At 40.6% G+C, this 17181-nt stretch overlaps 1 protein-coding gene across 1 annotated transcript in view; it reads right to left on the bottom strand.

Moving 5' to 3' along the window:
- The window catches only part of emc2 (ER membrane protein complex subunit 2), a 110606-nt gene that overhangs the window by 90569 nt on the left and 2856 nt on the right, over window positions 1-17181 (bottom strand). Inside the window, exon 2 of the mRNA XM_052023766.1 lies at window positions 13512-13625. Within this exon, the coding sequence (XP_051879726.1) occupies window positions 13512-13625 (114 nt within the window). The remainder of the gene's footprint in view (window positions 1-13511; window positions 13626-17181) is intronic.

Below are 17181 nucleotides of genomic sequence, written 5' to 3'. Positions count from 1 at the left end.
TGTGTCACTTATTGTTGTCTGTAAGATCCATCTGTGCACTGGCTGGCTGCTGAGATTCCCACATCACAAAAGTCACTGCACATCAGAAGTGTTTAATTGGCTCTAAAGTATTTCTGGATGTCCTAAATTCATGAAAGGCATACAGAAATCAAAACCCTTTGTTTTAATGAAAATCACATTATTTCAACCTTCATGATTTGTGACATATTTACACTCCAAAACTGTGTTATTCCATAATGTTAAACACCACAAGACATGCTTTTAAGGTTGGGGGGTGGGGGGTGGGGGTGATGGAGTCTGGTTCCTATGTTCTAATGGTGAGCAGAGGCACAACATTCCGGTTTCCAGCTCCTGTTGTGAACACAGACTTCCTGCAAGACCAATTCAAAGCTTAAAGCCCCATTAAAACCATGTTGTGATGCAAAGGTGAAGTCATGTTAATAATGTCAATCAGCCTAGCACCTTGAGCATTAGCTAGACATGCTTAGATAATAAACAGACTGGATTGACCTTCAAACCAACATGACCAGCAATGTAGGTCAGTTATCAGGTTGACACTTAACAACTATAATAGTAAGTGCTATAGGTGTAAAATTGTTATTAAAATAATATAATGGTTGGATAGTCCTCTCCATGATGACTTGGTGTGGGGTGACTTGTGAGCAGGCAGAAACTGACCAAAAGTTTGTTTCTTAAAAGTATCTCCTCAGACTTGTTTCATAATGTAGGGACTGTAACAGGCAGAACAAGCCATAGCCAGCTTATATCAAGCATCCTTCACAACACAAACACTGAACTACTGAGTGAACTGTGTAGCCGGTACCTTGGAAACACAAGAGACTGCAGATGCTGGAATCTGGAGCAGCTGACAAGATACCGGAAGAACTCAGCAGGTCAGTCAGCATTTGTGGAGGGAAACGGACAGCCAACGTTTTGAGTCAAGACCCTTCATCTGCACTCCAGATAAATGATCTTGACCCAAAACACCAACTATTTCCCTCCACAGATACTGCCTGGGCCTGTGAGTTCCTCCAGAATCTAGCCTTTTTCTTAGCCACTGACTGAAAATGGCTGCTAACCCAGCCCCTCCACAATTTTACAATTCTACTCTTTGTTTGCAAAGTCCTCACAGCATCATCCTGCCCTATCGCTATGCTCTCCTGTGGCTTCTCTACATTCTCATTTTGTTCACTCCACCACTGACAGCAGCAAGGACATCAGCACCAGATTTCTCTCTTTCAACCTCTCTGACTTTTTTTTAAGCCATTCAATTTAAAACATGCTTCTTCATCGACCTGAAACATGAACTGTTTCTTACTCTACTGTTCCTGACCTGCTGAGGCTTTCCATATTTTCTTGTACTAATATGGAAAGCCTCAGCAGGTCAGGAACAGTAGAGTACTTGTACTAATACCTCTGGTCCCGTGTTGCAAATTGTTGAACGTTGTGCTCCTGTGAAGCTCGAGATGTTTGGCTGCTATATAGTAAGTAGTTGCTGGCATTGCTCCTGCAGCATTTATACATCATCAATTCCGCCATCACAAACATAAAATTTATCATTATTCCAAACATTTAGTCTGCTGATCCAGGAGGAATGCAATGTTTAACTGCAAATAATTAAAGCCATTAATTTTAAGAAGTCAAATAGGGAAAATGTAATATACAATCCAAATTTTTAACTCCCATTTAGTTAAATTACAAAAAAAATTGCACATTTTTCTTATAAACATGCCTTAGATGTTCAATGTCAGGTGAGTTCATGAAAGGAACAATTGGCAATGCAGTGAAATTCCTAAAGAAAATTATAAATGTGTAAATGAGAAAGACAAAAATGGAAAACTGACCTCGTATAATGAGATGTGGAATTTAAATTAACTTGTTAGTCATATTGTTTGGCATTGTGGAACGTATTTGAAAATAAGTAGTTTTAGTCCAATAATTTATAGCACAGTTAACATTATATCACTTGTATAACACCATCCAACCATACAACTTAGACTGGTTAACACCATATTAAAAGCTGTGCAATGCAATGTGTGGAACTGGCATGGAAGTTCAATATATTTTCATCATCATTCCATTTAATTAGAATAGCTCACAGTAGGAACAGCTCACAAATCCATCACTGACTTAAGTCACATTACAACTTTTTTTTAAATGAACATTTAGCATTTCCAACAAAAAAAATTGCAAGAGTACAAATCAGTGTGATATAACTCATCATAACCGTTTTGCAGGATACACTTCAGTGAGTCATCACAAAACCTCTGAAATCTTTCACCAAGACATTGAAGTTGTTTTTATGAGAACCACATTACTTCCACTTAACTTTTCCACTAAATTAAATTTACACCAAGATCAAATCCAAATTAATTGTTTTATATACAAAATTTAAGTATTGCATACAATACATATTTGTACATAAACCATGTATAACAGTGAATAACCAATAAACATGTGCAACTTATCAGCAAGTTCTTGTATATGTTCTTCTATGTTCCAACCTTTTAGATCATTTGAACACAATGTGTGGAAAATAAGCAGCTTTCAAAAGCCTGCCAAACCACCACACAAATATATAAATCAACTTTGGTTTTAAAACCCTTGTCTGACATTCAAAATTAATAAATGTGAGGCATTTTTAGGACTCAAATACACAGCCCTGGCTCAGTGGATTGAACACATATCCAAGTCTGGAGTTGAGGGTGGATGTCCCTCTTCAGGAACTTAAGCACATTGTCTGGGCAGTACTGAGAGAGTTCAAGACTCTCCTTCAGTTGCCTGACATTTGCCTTTTCTGGTGGGCATAAAGATCCAAGGCACTGTTTTAAAGAGCTAGAAACTTCTTCCTACATGTCTATCCCACCAATTTCACTGAAATAGATTATCACATTGTGTTTGTGGGAGCTGATTTGCATGCTTCCTACGTTATAACAGTCACCATACCTTCATTGATTGTAAAACCAATGCAGAGCTAACAGTGGAACTTAGGCAGGTTTGCGATGAGTTATTGTAGGGAGTACAAGTCCCAACTGACAGATGCCTGAGAAGGAATGACGAAGGGTTGTAGCTTCATTTGTTGGATGGGTGAGACAGGAATTGGAAGTACATTTGGAGAGGAGGATAGAGCTGAACTGTAATCAGCTGCTGGGATGGTATGGGAGCAAGACCACAATTGGGACAGGGAACCATTGCAGAGGGCTTGAATATTTCAGTTTTACCAAATAAAAACAAACACCCCTGAAGGTATAATCAGATTTTTTTTCCCCCTCCAATCAAACACCGTGCTGGCAAAAAATTTCAACCATTCAGAATTTACACCTTCAATCATTTTGCTTCAAGAATGCAACACAAGGCTTTCAAAATGACCTTCTGTCTGTGGTGAAGTCAGAAGTAAGTATGTTTGCAAATGGCTGCATGACTTTTAATTCCATTAGATAATGAAGCAGCACATTGGAAGACCCAAAGCACATTCAGGCATAGGCTGATAAGTGGCAAGCAACATTGGAGTCAGGATATAATCCGTCAATTAGTGTTGTGTTTAAAGGATGTGCAGATCAGTAGTGTGACAGTGTGGTAAATTTCAATAGTAATATGACTTTCAAGGTGTAAGTCTTATTATTGGTGATTTAAATCTTGTTGTACCTTATGGAAACAAAGTGGATACACTCCTTGTTTGAGATTTTTAATAACTGAAAATACCCAATTTTAACAAAGCTAACTAAAAACATTCACCAAAAAATATTAGAAAAGCCCTAAAATTCCATTATAAACAAAGACATCAGAGGAAAATAGAGGTTACATTGAAGTTCAGCTATTGCACTGAATGCTGGAGTAGGCTTCAAGGACAGTATGGCCCATTATAGCTCCTATTTCAGTTTCTTATCTTCACTGCAACACAAATCACTCAAGTTATTCAGCATCATGTTAAAACATGGCACTGGAAATGGATCAGATAAAAAACGTACCTCAGTAAACTGCAGCACCCAATTGATGGATCATTTCCTGGCACATGTTACTTGCAACTTATCAGCAAATAAGTGAATATCCTTTGGGTCCTCCTACGTGCTGCTGCACAATCTTAAGAGTTGCAAATGGGATTAAACATCATGCAGTCATTTGCAAACATACTCACTTCTGATTTCACGACAAGAGAAGGTCACAAACAAGTAGGTGAAGGTGGTTGGGCCCAGGATAACTGCCCAAAGGAACTCTTATTTGATATCCTGGAATTGGGAGGATTGGCCTTTAAAACCAGCACAATAGTCCTTTGTGCTAGCTATGACTCCAGCCAGGAGTGGTTTCACATCAGCTTCCACTGGATTCAGTTTTATCAGGAGGCTCCTTGATGGCATGTTCGGTCAAATGGTGCCTTGAAGTCAGGAATGGCCACTCTCACCTCTTTTGTCCATGTTTGGATCAAGACTGCAATGAGGTCCAGAGCCACTGATTCTGGCAATACCCAAACTACACATCAGTGAGAAAGTTATTGGTGAGTTCCACTTGACAGCACCGTCAATGGCACCTTCCATCATTCTGCTAATAATTGAGTGCTGACTGAAGGGTTAGAAATTAGCTGCATTGGGTTTGTCTTGTATTTTGTACCCAGGAATACTTGGGCAATTTTCCACTTCATTGGGAAGATGCCAAATAGACTGGGAAAGCTAGGCTATAAGTAACATTAGTTATGGGCCACAAAACTTCAGTACCACGGCCAAGCTGGGCCCAGAGCTTTTACTGTATACAAAATAAAATCAATGGGTTTGTTTTTGGCACTTTCTCCTCACTATTTAACTGTTCACCACAACTCTCAAGCTGATGTAGTAAAACTGCAGACCTTTGATTTGGTCCAATGGTTGTGGATCACGTTACTGTTTATTCACTTTTGTTTCATCACATTTTGTTTTGGATCTGGGCATCACAAGCAAAGCCAGCATTGTCTATCCCCATTTGCTCTTCAGGTGGTGACTGTGAGCCATGTTTTAGAACAGCTGCAGTCCCTCTGGTCAAGGTAGGCTCAGTACAGGGAGTTCCAGGATTCAGACCCAGCAAACAATAAAGCACCTGTAATATTTCTTCACGTCAGGATGGTGCACAACTTGGAAGTGAACCTTCAGGTGGAGGTGTTTCCATGCACCTGCTGTCCTCGTTGCAAGTTTTGGGGTTGCTGGCAGACCAGCTGCAGTGCATTTTGCAGACAGTATAAACTGCAACCACTGTGTCTGATGAAATGTTTATGATGGTTGGTGGGGTGCCAATAAAGAGGAATGTTCTGTCCTGGAGGCTGTTCTGATTCTTGACTGTATTGGCATTGTACTTACCCAGGTAAGTGGAGAGTATTCCATTACATTCCTGGTCTGTGCCTTGTAGGTGATGGAAAGGCTTTGGGGTGTCAGGAGGAGAGTAATCACTATGGCATACCCAAGCTCTGACCTGCTTGGTTAGTCACAGTATGGCTGCCCAGTTGAGTTTCTGGTCAGTTGTGATCACCAATTGGAGGACTTGGCAATGGTAATGCCATTGAACATCAAGGAGAGGTGGTTAGATTTTCTCTTTTTGGAGATGGTCATTGGCTGGCACTTGTGTCACACATGTTTGTTGCTACTTATTAGCCCATACTGAATGCTGTCTAGGTTTTTCTACACACAGCGTGCAATCAAACATCCCCACTTCTGGAAGGAAGGTCACTGATGATGTAACTGAGGTTAACTGGGCCCAGAACATTTCCCTCGAACTCCTGTAGTGAAGTCCTGGAATGATTGACCTCTGACAACCACAACCTTTGTGTGAAGTGCAACTCCAACCACTGGAATGTTTTCCTCTTGATGCCCATTGTCTTCAGGTTTACCAGGGTGCCAGGATACCCCACCTGGTTACACACTACCTTGATGTCATGGGGCAGTCACTCGCACCTCACCTCCCCTCCAGAATTCTGTGTTTGATATTTGGACCCAGGCTGTGATGAGGTCTGGAGCAGAGTGGCCCAGGCAGGAATGCAAACTGGGCATCTGTGAGTGGGCTTTTAGTCCTGTTGACTTCAGCTTCCATTATTTTACTAATGCTTGAGTCAACAGATTAGGCAGTGATTAGCCAGATGAATATCTGCTGCATCCACTGGTTAGGCAGTAGCTTTGCCACAATGACATCTCATTTTGCTGGTGCTGCTCCTATCACGCCTTTCTGCACTTCTCGGTGAAGCCCAGTTGATCACAGTGTCACATATGGCAGGTTACAATATCACAGATTGTGCTGAAATACATTTGTTTCTGACACCCACAAGGATGACCATTTTTGAGCTGCCAGATGTGTTCTGAATTTTTAAAAAACTGGCAGATGGAGTACAATGTGGGGGACACATACGACTGTCCACCTCAGTAGGAAGGACACAGATACAGCAGGTAATTGGGAAGGCAAATGAAACACTGGCCTTCATGGCAAAGGTGGAGGAGGATAAAAGTAGGGAAGTGTTGCTACAGCTGTACAGGACAATGGCAAGACCACACCAGGAGTATTGTGTCAAGCTGTGGTCTCCTTATTTAAGGAGGGCTATGCTTGTACTGGAAATAAGTTCCTAGATAGTTTGCTGGGATGAAGGAGCTGCTTTAAGAAGAAAGGTCAAGCAACTTGAGCCTATACTCATTGGACATAAAAAGGATGAAAGGTGACCAGTTGCTTGGGCTGCCACCATTTCATAAACCTGGTGCAAACCCCTGCCTGACACTGGTGCTCTGGCAGCAAAGAATCACCCACTGTTCACTGTGGAGAGGTAGCCTTGGAAGGCTGATGTTGGGTGGGCAAGGGCAAGCAGTGCACTTGCACATTGCTAAGATGTGGGGCTCAGATGTGCTGTCAGTCCCCAGTACTGGTCCACACTCACCCTGGCTGGCATGGTAAGCGTGGATCATTACTGAGGACTGACAGCACAGGCTCCATGTGTTGATAGACTGCCCGGATCCTATTGTCTCTCTCATCACCTATTAGATGTGGTGGGAGCTGCTGTCTCTCCCGGTCTTTGTCTGGCTGCACAGTTGTTCCCAGCCCAGAGACAGCTCTGTGGTAAATAAGCCCTCCCAGGCAGCCTTGTCTTAGTGAGTACTGGTAACTCTCTGCTGCAGGAACACCAATGGAGGGCAAAGGAGCACACAGCTCAAACAAATGCCATTTAAGATACAATGGGATAGGCTCCTTTCAGTGTTCGAACTCCAGGTCCAACTATAACAAATCAGCCATCCCCATATAAGGTTGAGCAGGGTACCAGTGTACACAATAGTAACAACCAACATGAGGCACATTGGCAGGAATATGCCATCCAGAAAGATCTTATGAGGATTAGCCAACTATCATTTAAATTTACTGATGGTAATAAAGAGCTCCTGCCAACAGATGTTTGCTATTTGGTCTGTGATTGTTTCTTGGCTCAAACTGATAGTTTCTCTAGAAACAACCACACAAACAACCTACAAAGCTTTAATAAATTGGGAACTACTGCATTTTGCCAAGTGCAGCAGCAATTTCTTACAAAATACAAACCTGCAAAACATAATATTGTTTCCTACCAAGCAGAATACAACCACACCAAAAATGATCCTTGGAAGCCTATAGAAGCCTCATTTAATTGTGGTGCTAAGTATCATCAGACTGTGGACCCTAAAAGAAGATTGGTATCCAGATGTTGAGCTTGCTCTTGCATATATGAAAATCACGAGAAAACGATTGTTTCATCTATAAAAGACTGCCTGAAATTAAGTTCCAGATGATAAGGCAATGTAATTGTACACAGGAATTTCCTCTTATAGGGATTTCCTGTGTGGTGGTTGCCGAAAATAAATCTTGGATTTGGAATTCCACTTTCACCCTTTCGTGCAAGTTGAGTTTCAAACCTCAGTTGATCTGCAAGTATTTTTTTTAAATCAACATCTGGATACCAACTTTCTTTTTGGGTCTGCAGTCTGATGATACTCAGCACCACAATAAAGTTAAGCGAGACTGTAGTAAGCACCTTATCAACATAAAGCAGCAAGGAAAGTCAAGCTAAACCAAGAAAGACCATCTTCCCACACAACAGATTGTGTTGATTCATGCACAGCAGTGCATTGGGTGGTCTCAATTGCTACCTTTATTTTCAGCTTTCTTTCAAAGAAGGCATCAAACCAAGACAGTGTCTGTCATTCCAGGTGGATATAATTTGAAAAGTTTTCCTTGATGTTTTGATCAATATTTATTGCCCAACCAATGTCACTAAAACAGATGCTCTTTGTGGGAGCTTGCTGCGTGCAAACTGGCAATCACATTTCCTACATCTTGACTTTGACGACATTTCAAAAGTACTTCAAAAGTACAAAAAGTGCTTTAGGACATACGGAGATCATATATGTTACAAAAGTCTAATTTCTTTTCCAGTGAAACAGATGGAAAGGGACAGATCCTTTCAGATTTTTACTACAGAGCTCAGCCAGCCTCTGCTGAAACTTCCACCCACACTAATGACGCTAGACTGGGAATTCTGAGCTTAGGCAATGTCCCCAAGATTCCTGGAGACAGTATTGTTCAATCTCCATTGATTCCGTCTACACTTCCCGCTGCCTCGGGAAAGCAGCTGACATAATCAAGGACCCCTCCCAGCCCAGTCTCTTTCCCCCTCTCCTGTTGGACACAAGATACAAAAGCTTGAGCGCATGTACCACCAGGCTTAAAGTCAGCTTCTTGCTGCTATCTCACTTATCAGACTCTTGAACAGACCTCGCATATGCTAAAAGATGAACTCTTGATCTGCCAAACTACCTCATCATGGCCCTTGCACTTTGTCTATCTGCACTGCACTTTCTGTAACTGTAACACTTCATTCTGTATTCTGCTTTCCTTTGTACTACATCAATGTACTTATGTATGGCATGATCTGTCTGGATGGCACACAAAAGCTTCTCACTGTATCTCGGTGCACATGACAATAGTAAACCAATACTTTAAGCTTTTAACATTTCTAATCACAAGATTCATGTCAGAAACAGGAAGCGAGTGCTCACTCTATTGGGAGTATTTCACAGAACCCCAATAGCAGCAGAGATGCTGAGGAGCAGATCAAGAGGCAGATTTTGAAGAGGTGCAAAAATAACAGGGTTGTTGTCACGGGTGATTTCAACTTCCCTAATATTGATTGGCACCTCCTTAGTGTAAAGGGGATAGATGGGGCGGAGTTTGTTAGATGTGTCCAGGAAGGATTCCTGACACAGTATGCGGAGAGGCCATACTGGACCTGGTACTAGGCAATAAGCCTGATCAGGTGGGAGAGCATTTTGGAGATAGTGACCATGATTCCTTGACCTTTACCATAGCCTTGGAGAGGCATAGCAGAAGACGATATGGGAAAGTATTTAACTAGGGGAACGGGAATTTTGATGCAATTAGGAAGGAACTTGGGAGCTTAAATTGGGAACAGATGTTCTTGGGGAAGTGCACAACGGAAATGTCGAGGTGTTCTGCATGGGGTTCTGGATAGGTTTGTCCCACTGAGGCAGGGCAAGGATGGTAGAGGGAAGGAACTGGATGACCAGAAACGTAGAATATCTTGTCAAGAGGACGAAAAAAGCTTACCTGAGGTTTATAAAGTATGGATCAGACAGGGCTCTGGAGAGTTACAAGGTAGCCAGTAGGGAGCTTAAGAATGGACTTAAGAGAGCTAGAGAGGGGCATGAGAAGTCCTTGGCGAGTAAGATCAAGGAAAACTCCAAGGTGTTCTACACATATGTGAAGAATATGAGGATGACTAGAGTGAGGGTAGGACTGATCAGGGATAAAAGAGGAAACATGTGCCTAGAGTTGGAAGAGGTAGGGGAGGTCCTTAATGAATACTTTGCTTCAATATTCACCAGAGAAACAGACACCTTGACATTTGTGAGGAAGGTGTACGACAGGCTAATACACTAGGGCATGTTGATGTGAGGAAAGAGGATGTGCTGGAACTTTTGAAAAACATTAGGATAGATAAGTCACCGGGGCCAGATGGGATACATCCAAGGTTGTTATCGGAAGTGAGGGAAGAGATTGTGCACCTTTGGTGATGATCTTTGCTTCCTCACTGGCCACAGGAGTAATGCAAGATGACTGGAGGGTGGCAAATGTTGTTCCTTTGTTTAAGAAAGGGAGTAGGGATAACCCAGGGAATTACAGACCAGTAAGTCTTAATTCAGTGGTGGGCAAATTACTGGCGAAGATTCTTAGAGACAGGATTTATGGGCATTTGGAGAAGCATAGGCTAATTAGGGACAGTCAGCATGGCTTTCTGAGGGGCAGGTCGTGCCTCACGAACCTGATTGAATCCTTTCTTTTTCAATCTTTTAATTAATTTTCAAATTAGTACAAAACAATATATAACATTAGTAATTATACATATGGTACAAAGAGATCAGGATAACAATCATGATAGATAGATATATATATATATATATATCTATATATATCTATATATATCTATATATATATCTATATATATCTATATATATATATATATCTATATATATATATCTATATTTATATATAGATATAGATATATATATATATACACACACTCCTTGTGATTATATAAATAAAAAAATCACGAGTAAAAAAAAGTAATCTAGACCTCCCGTTCTCTTATTAAGTGAACAAATGCAAAAGGAAAGATTGAAAAGAAATTTAATTATATGAAAAAAGAACCCCCAAGTCAAAAAAATATTGATAATAAACCAAAAGAAAAACCAAAAACTTCAAACAAAAAGGACTGATATTTCTTCAATTAAAAAAAATATTATGTCGTCAACTCTGCTCATCTGTATTCAAGGGTTATTGAAAGGGATCTGAAAAAGGTCAGCTTATATCATATGGAAGTATTGAATAAATGGACTCCAAACTTCTTCAAATTTAAGCAAAGGATCAACAGTACCACTCCTAATTTTTTCTAAGTTTAACCATGCTATAGTTTGGGAAAAACCACTGAAAAGTGGTGGGAGGTATTGGATCCTTCCATTTGAACAAAATGGATCGCTTGGCCATTAATGTGACAAAGGCGATCATATGACAAGCAGAAGCAGATAAATGGCGAGATTCCATCACTGGTAACCCAAAAATTGCAGTAATAGGATGAGGTTGTAAATCAATGTTCAATACAGATGAAATAATGTTAAAAATGTCTTTCCAATATTTTTCCAAATTGAATTCTTTGAGGACGTGACAAAGCACATTGATGAAGGTGGAGCAGCGGATGTGGTGTACTTGGATTTTAGTAAGGCATTTAATAAGGTTCCTCATGGAAGGCTCATTCAGAAAGTCAGGAGATATGGGATCTAAGGAAACCTGGCTATGTGGCTTCAGAATTGGCTCGCTCATAGAAGGTGGTGGTAGATGGAGCATATTCTGCCTGGAGGTCAGTGACCAGTGGTGTTCCACAGGGATATGTTCTGGGACCCATGCTCTTTGTGATTTACATGAATGACTTGGATGAGGAAGTGGAAGGGTGGGTTATTAAGTTTGCTGATACAAAGGTTGGTGGTGTTGTGGATAGCGTAGAAGGTTGCTGTAGATTACAACAGGATATTGATAGAATGCAGACCTGGGCTGAGAAATGGCAGATGGAGTTCAACACAGAAAAGTGTGAAATGACACTTTGGGAGATCGAATTTGAAGGCAGAATACAAGGCTAATGGCAGGACTCTTAGCAGTTTGGAGGAACAGAGGGATCTTGGGGTCCATGTCCATAGATCCCTTAAGATTGCCGTGCAGGTTGATAGGATTGTTAAGAAGGTGTATGGTGTGTTGGCCTTCATTAGTTGGGGTATTGAGTTCAAGAGTTACGAGGTAATGTTGCAGCTCTATAGAACTCTGGTTAAACCACACTTAGAGTATTGTGTTCAGTTCTGGTCGCCTCATTAAAGGAAGGATGTGGAAGCTTTAGAGGGTACAGATTTACCAGGATGCTGCCTGAATTGGAGACCATGTCTTATGAGGATAGGTTGAGTGAGCTAGGGCTTTTCTCTTTGGAGACAAGGAGGATGCGAGGTGACTTAATAGAGGTGTACAAGATGATAAGAGGAATAGATCAAGTGGACAGTCAGAGACTTTTTCCCAGGGCAACAATGGCTAAGAGGAGGGGACATAATTTTAAGGTTATTGGAGGAAGATATAAGGGGGATGTCAGGGGTAAGTTTTGTTTTTAAAAACACGAAGTGGTGGGTGCATGGAATGCACTGCCGGCAGAGGTTGTGAGGGCAGATACATTAGGGACATTTAAGAGACTCTTAGATAGACACATGAACAATAGAGAAGTGGGGAGCCACGTGGGAGGGAAGGGTTAGATAAATCTTAGAGCAGGATAAAGTGTCGGCACAACATTGTGGGCCAAAGGGCCTGTACTGTGCTGTAATGTTCTACGTTCTTAAGTTTTTTTGTTTACAAAATGATTCAGGAAAAACAAAATCCTTAATGATGAACTTCAAAATCTATGACATAAAAATAAATTTTTTGTTGACAACACTTGCAATCTTTGGTTTATAAACTTTAGAAAGTGCTAAGCAATATAAAGTGAGATGGAGATAAACAGAGGAAGGTATGGGCACCTTTCTTCAAATTTATGTCACTTTAATATTCAGTAAAATTTTTTTTTAAATTTTGAAGCTGACTACCAATCTGGAAATGCACAGCATATTCAGTCTATTGTACCTGTATCAGCTCTTCAGTACAACTTTGGCAAGTTTTTTTATCCACTCATTTTTTGGGATGTGGGCATTGCTGGCAAGGCAAGCATTTACTGACCATCTGAACTTGCCTCTGAACGGACTGGATTGCTAGGCCATTTCAGAGGACATTTAAGAGTCCACCACACTTCTGCGAGACTGGAGTCACATGTAGGCCAGGCAAGGATGGCAAATTCCATTCTCAGGGTACAAACTAAACCAAATGAGCATGTTTTAACAACAATATGATAGTTCTGTAGTCATCACCAGCCAGATTAAATGTTTTTTTTTCCATCCTACTCCCCTGATTTTTCCCCACAGACCCATAATGTCTTCCTTTACAATTACTTTTCCAATTCCCTTTCAACAACTTACTGCATTAAATAAAATGTTCCCCTCACTACCCTCTATCTCTTTTCCCATTTTTGTCTTAAATCTGTCTTCTCTGGTTACCAGTGGAAACTAACGTTTTATTTGCTCTATTGTCATTCCTCATTTGCCAACATGGATAATTCAAAGGTGGTGTTGAAAATTATGAGGGAGTAAGAAAATAAAATTAAACATTTAATAGATATTTCAGGGTGGGTCTACAGCCTTGAAATAAGGAAGCTCACCAATATAGAGCATATAAACCTCCACCAGAAATGAAGTGGAGGATGCCCATGGACATTATAATTTACAAAACAACTAGCCTTTTCAGTGCCAATGTAATTTCTTTGTCAGTTTGGAATATACACCACCACTGTATTTAGGGAACTGTGTTTCTTACTAGTCCCAATCCCATCCCACCAGTAACCCTATACTCACTGTCATCTCCAAGTTTTGAAGCATAATCATTGATCAACTCTTCACCAACATCTGCAATCTGGTCACTATTCCGGTAGTTCTCATCTCGCCATTTCCTCAACTTGTCACGCATTTCTGAAAATAAAAGCAAAGGAAAGACTTCTATTTCATGGAGATCTGAATGTATGCAATGAAACGAGGATCATAGCTTCCTCAACATTGTAGTTTCTCATAAAGAATGAACACAACAAGCCTGCCAACAGTAATGTTCACAGAGAGTTAAGTTTTCAATATAACCCAATTCCTTCTGGCAGATGATGATGTAGCTTTTCACAGCTGAGGTACTTCTCATTCTTTATCTTGTGAATAGCAGTGCATGTTTCACAAACTGAGACAAAAACTCAAGTCATGATCACAGTGTGATCATAGTCACAGAAATGGAATTTACAGCAGTGGAACACAGATCCTTAATCTTGCTGCACCTCCTCGCACATGTCCCCAATCTCAGTCAGACAACAATGCAAGGATCCCATTCAAAAAGTAATGGTGACTCCTCCACTGAAAGACAACAATGGTATAGGCATAGCAGCACATTGTTTATTTGTTCGCAGGATATGGGCCTCACTGGCAAGATGAAGATTTATTGCCCATTTTTAGGTATCAAGATGCTGGTGAGCTGCCACCTTGAACCACAGACAACACAAAGATAATCCCACAGTGCTATTAAGGATTTCCAAGACTATGTCACAATAACCGTAAAGGAGCGACTGAGATACTTCCAAGTCAGTCAGTCAGATGTATGCTTGGAAGGGAACTTGGAGTTTATGAATTTCCTGTTGCCCTCAGATCCCATTGAGCATCACCTCCCTATCCTACAATGCAGTGCCCATTGTAGAACAGGGAGGTGAAGTTCAATGTGATCTCAGGAGTTATTGTAGTGCTTTTCTATGTAGTACAGGGTGTTATGTTTACAGTATTACTGGCAGTTCTGCAACTTTTTAAGCCAAGAGGCCACAGCTGATGAAATTATAGGACTTTTCAAACTGCAGTTTCTTTGTAAATGTAACACCATATCCGGCATTCAGCTTTCCCTTTTACAACCCTTAACGTACTTACGTACGGAATGATATGTCTGGATGGCACACAAATAAAGGCTTTTCACATTTTGGTACATACCAATAACTAAATTAGCTTGGGTGTCAACTATAGTAATAATTCTCAACTTCGAGTCAATAGTTTGTGGGTTGAAGCATCTACTCCAGGTTGTCTTTTCAGTGTAGCACTGAAGGAATAGTGCACAGTCAGACACTCCATCTTTCAGATGAGGCATTAAATGGAGGCGGAGTTCTGACCTCCCAGATGACTGCTGAATACCACAATGCTATCTCAAGAAATGATCAATTCTTCATGGTGCCCTGGCCAATATTAAACTCAAAAAAAAAATTTTAAACAGATATTTTTGTTGACTTAGGGAGCTGCTGTGCTCAAACTAGTTGACCTACTTCCTTCATCTGCTGAGGTCATGAAAGCAGCTCTGAAACCAAGCCTTCCATTCTTTTAACATGTTTTTTTCTGACACGTTTGAAATCCATTACACAATTTGTGCAAGGGTTAACATCCATAGCCTAAACTTCAATCCAATGGACAAGTATAAATGGTAACATTCCTTTAAGGTTACGTTTTGGCAGAATCCCTGGTTGACCTAACAAATCTACCACTTTTTTTTTTACAGAATGTTCAAACTCACAAGCTAACTCATGATTTGTGATAATAAAACATTTTACGATAACAGAGGCATGAGTAATGGAATCACGGTAGGAGATTTTTTAGACAAAAATAGTTGGAATGACTACTGAACAATTCAGGACACTGATAATGCAGTTGAGCTCCCTGCATAAGGAATGCAAGTACTCAATTAGACACAGCTTTGCTCGAGCTTGCCAAAGACCTATCAGGGCAATCTTCACATTATTTGCATGAAAATATTCAATAACTAAGTCTTAACTGCAATCATAGAATGATGGCAGCATGGAAGGAGAGGCTTTTCCATTCCAAACTGTCTCTAAGCAATGCTGCCAGTCCCACCACCCACTCTGGAAAACAGATGTTGCCAGCACCACAAGAAAAACTTTCACATTGCCCAAAAACGCCTTACAGTCAAGGAAGAACTCTTTGACATGTAGTCACAGCTGTATTGTAGGAAAATCAGCAGTCAGTTTGTGCACAGCAGGTTCACCGATTGCAATGTTGTAATGACCAGGTAATTTGTTTTATGTTGACTGTCACGACTTGTCTACAAACGTTAGCACTCAGTTCAAGAGGACTAGAATATAAAAGCAAAGATGTAATGCTGAGGCTTTAACAGGTGATGGCCAGAGCACATTTGGAGTGTCACGAGCAGTTTTGGGCCCCATTTCTAAGGAAGGATGTGAAGGTGTCTTGCAGCAAGTGACTCAACTCCTAATACCTCAAAGCTTTCCAGCATTTGGAAGGCAAAAGCCAGAATTGTGATGGAATAAACTTCATTTGCCTGGATGAGTGCAGTTCCAACAACATTCAAGAACCCCAACAACACCCAGGACAATGTGCTACACTTGATCGCTAAACCTATCCATCACCCATTCATTCCCTCTGCCACCAACACACAATGCCTGCAGTGTTACCATCTACAAAATGCACTACACCCAGGCTACTACAACAGCACCTATCCAAGAACACAGGCTTCAGGTGCATGGGAGGACCACTGTTTGCAGGTTCCTTTCCAAGCACTGAAAATATATTGATAATCCTTCATCATTGCTGGGTTTAAATCCAGTCCTCCACAAATCTGATTTATGCTTTACATCTATCTAAAGTGGCTCAAAGCAATAAGGTCCATGGAACTTGTACATCATCTTCTCAGGGAGATCAATGTCCACATCTGAGAATTACTTTAATAGACATATTCCCTTGAACAAAGTTAAGAAAGTAAATCGGAGAAAAAATTTCCTGCCTGTTTCCCTGGCTGCTGGAAAAGGTGGATAAAGAGGAGCACTGAACAATGCCAAATTGGACTGTTTCAGCTGGTGCAATAGTTACACTCACATCACTGAACACAGGATACAAATGGCAACTGTTGAATAGACTACCCAAGGATATTCAGCAGGACAGGCAGTATCAGTGGAGAGAATCAACATCTCAGATGGGTTCTGATGAAGGCCAACACCAGAATTATTAACTGTTTCTATCTCCACAGATACTACCTGACCAGCTACCTCCACTAATTTTCCTTTTTTGTTAAATTTCAGATTTCCAGCATTTTGTTTTTGCATTTTGAATTGATGCATCTGATTCATGATGTAGTACTGCCTTCCAAACACCCCTTTAATTATTCACCCCATTCTTGGATTATGAATTGTTGAACTAGGGGAAAGATAGTGGGCAGTATTCCAGACTTAAACTTGTCAAATTAAATAAAATTTGCCAATGTAGTCAAAACATTGTGGTTTTACAATAACATCCTACCTGCTAAATCATGCGTTTCCATTCTTTTAATGATATGGAATTATTCAAACAGCCAAAGACACCCGTCTTAATTAACACTGAGTGGTATCAAATTAATATTATTGGTTTATTATCCACATTCACATTAACTCCTTTCCAAACAACAGTTATCCTTAGCTCAATGTGTCCAGCATTCTGGGGTTCATTA

The sequence above is a fragment of the Pristis pectinata genome, chromosome 9 (assembly GCF_009764475.1).
Source record: "Pristis pectinata isolate sPriPec2 chromosome 9, sPriPec2.1.pri, whole genome shotgun sequence".
Classification (NCBI taxonomy): domain Eukaryota; kingdom Metazoa; phylum Chordata; class Chondrichthyes; order Rhinopristiformes; family Pristidae; genus Pristis; species Pristis pectinata.
The sequence above is the reverse complement of the archived record's forward strand: the minus strand, read 5'-3'. Positions and strand labels throughout refer to the sequence as shown.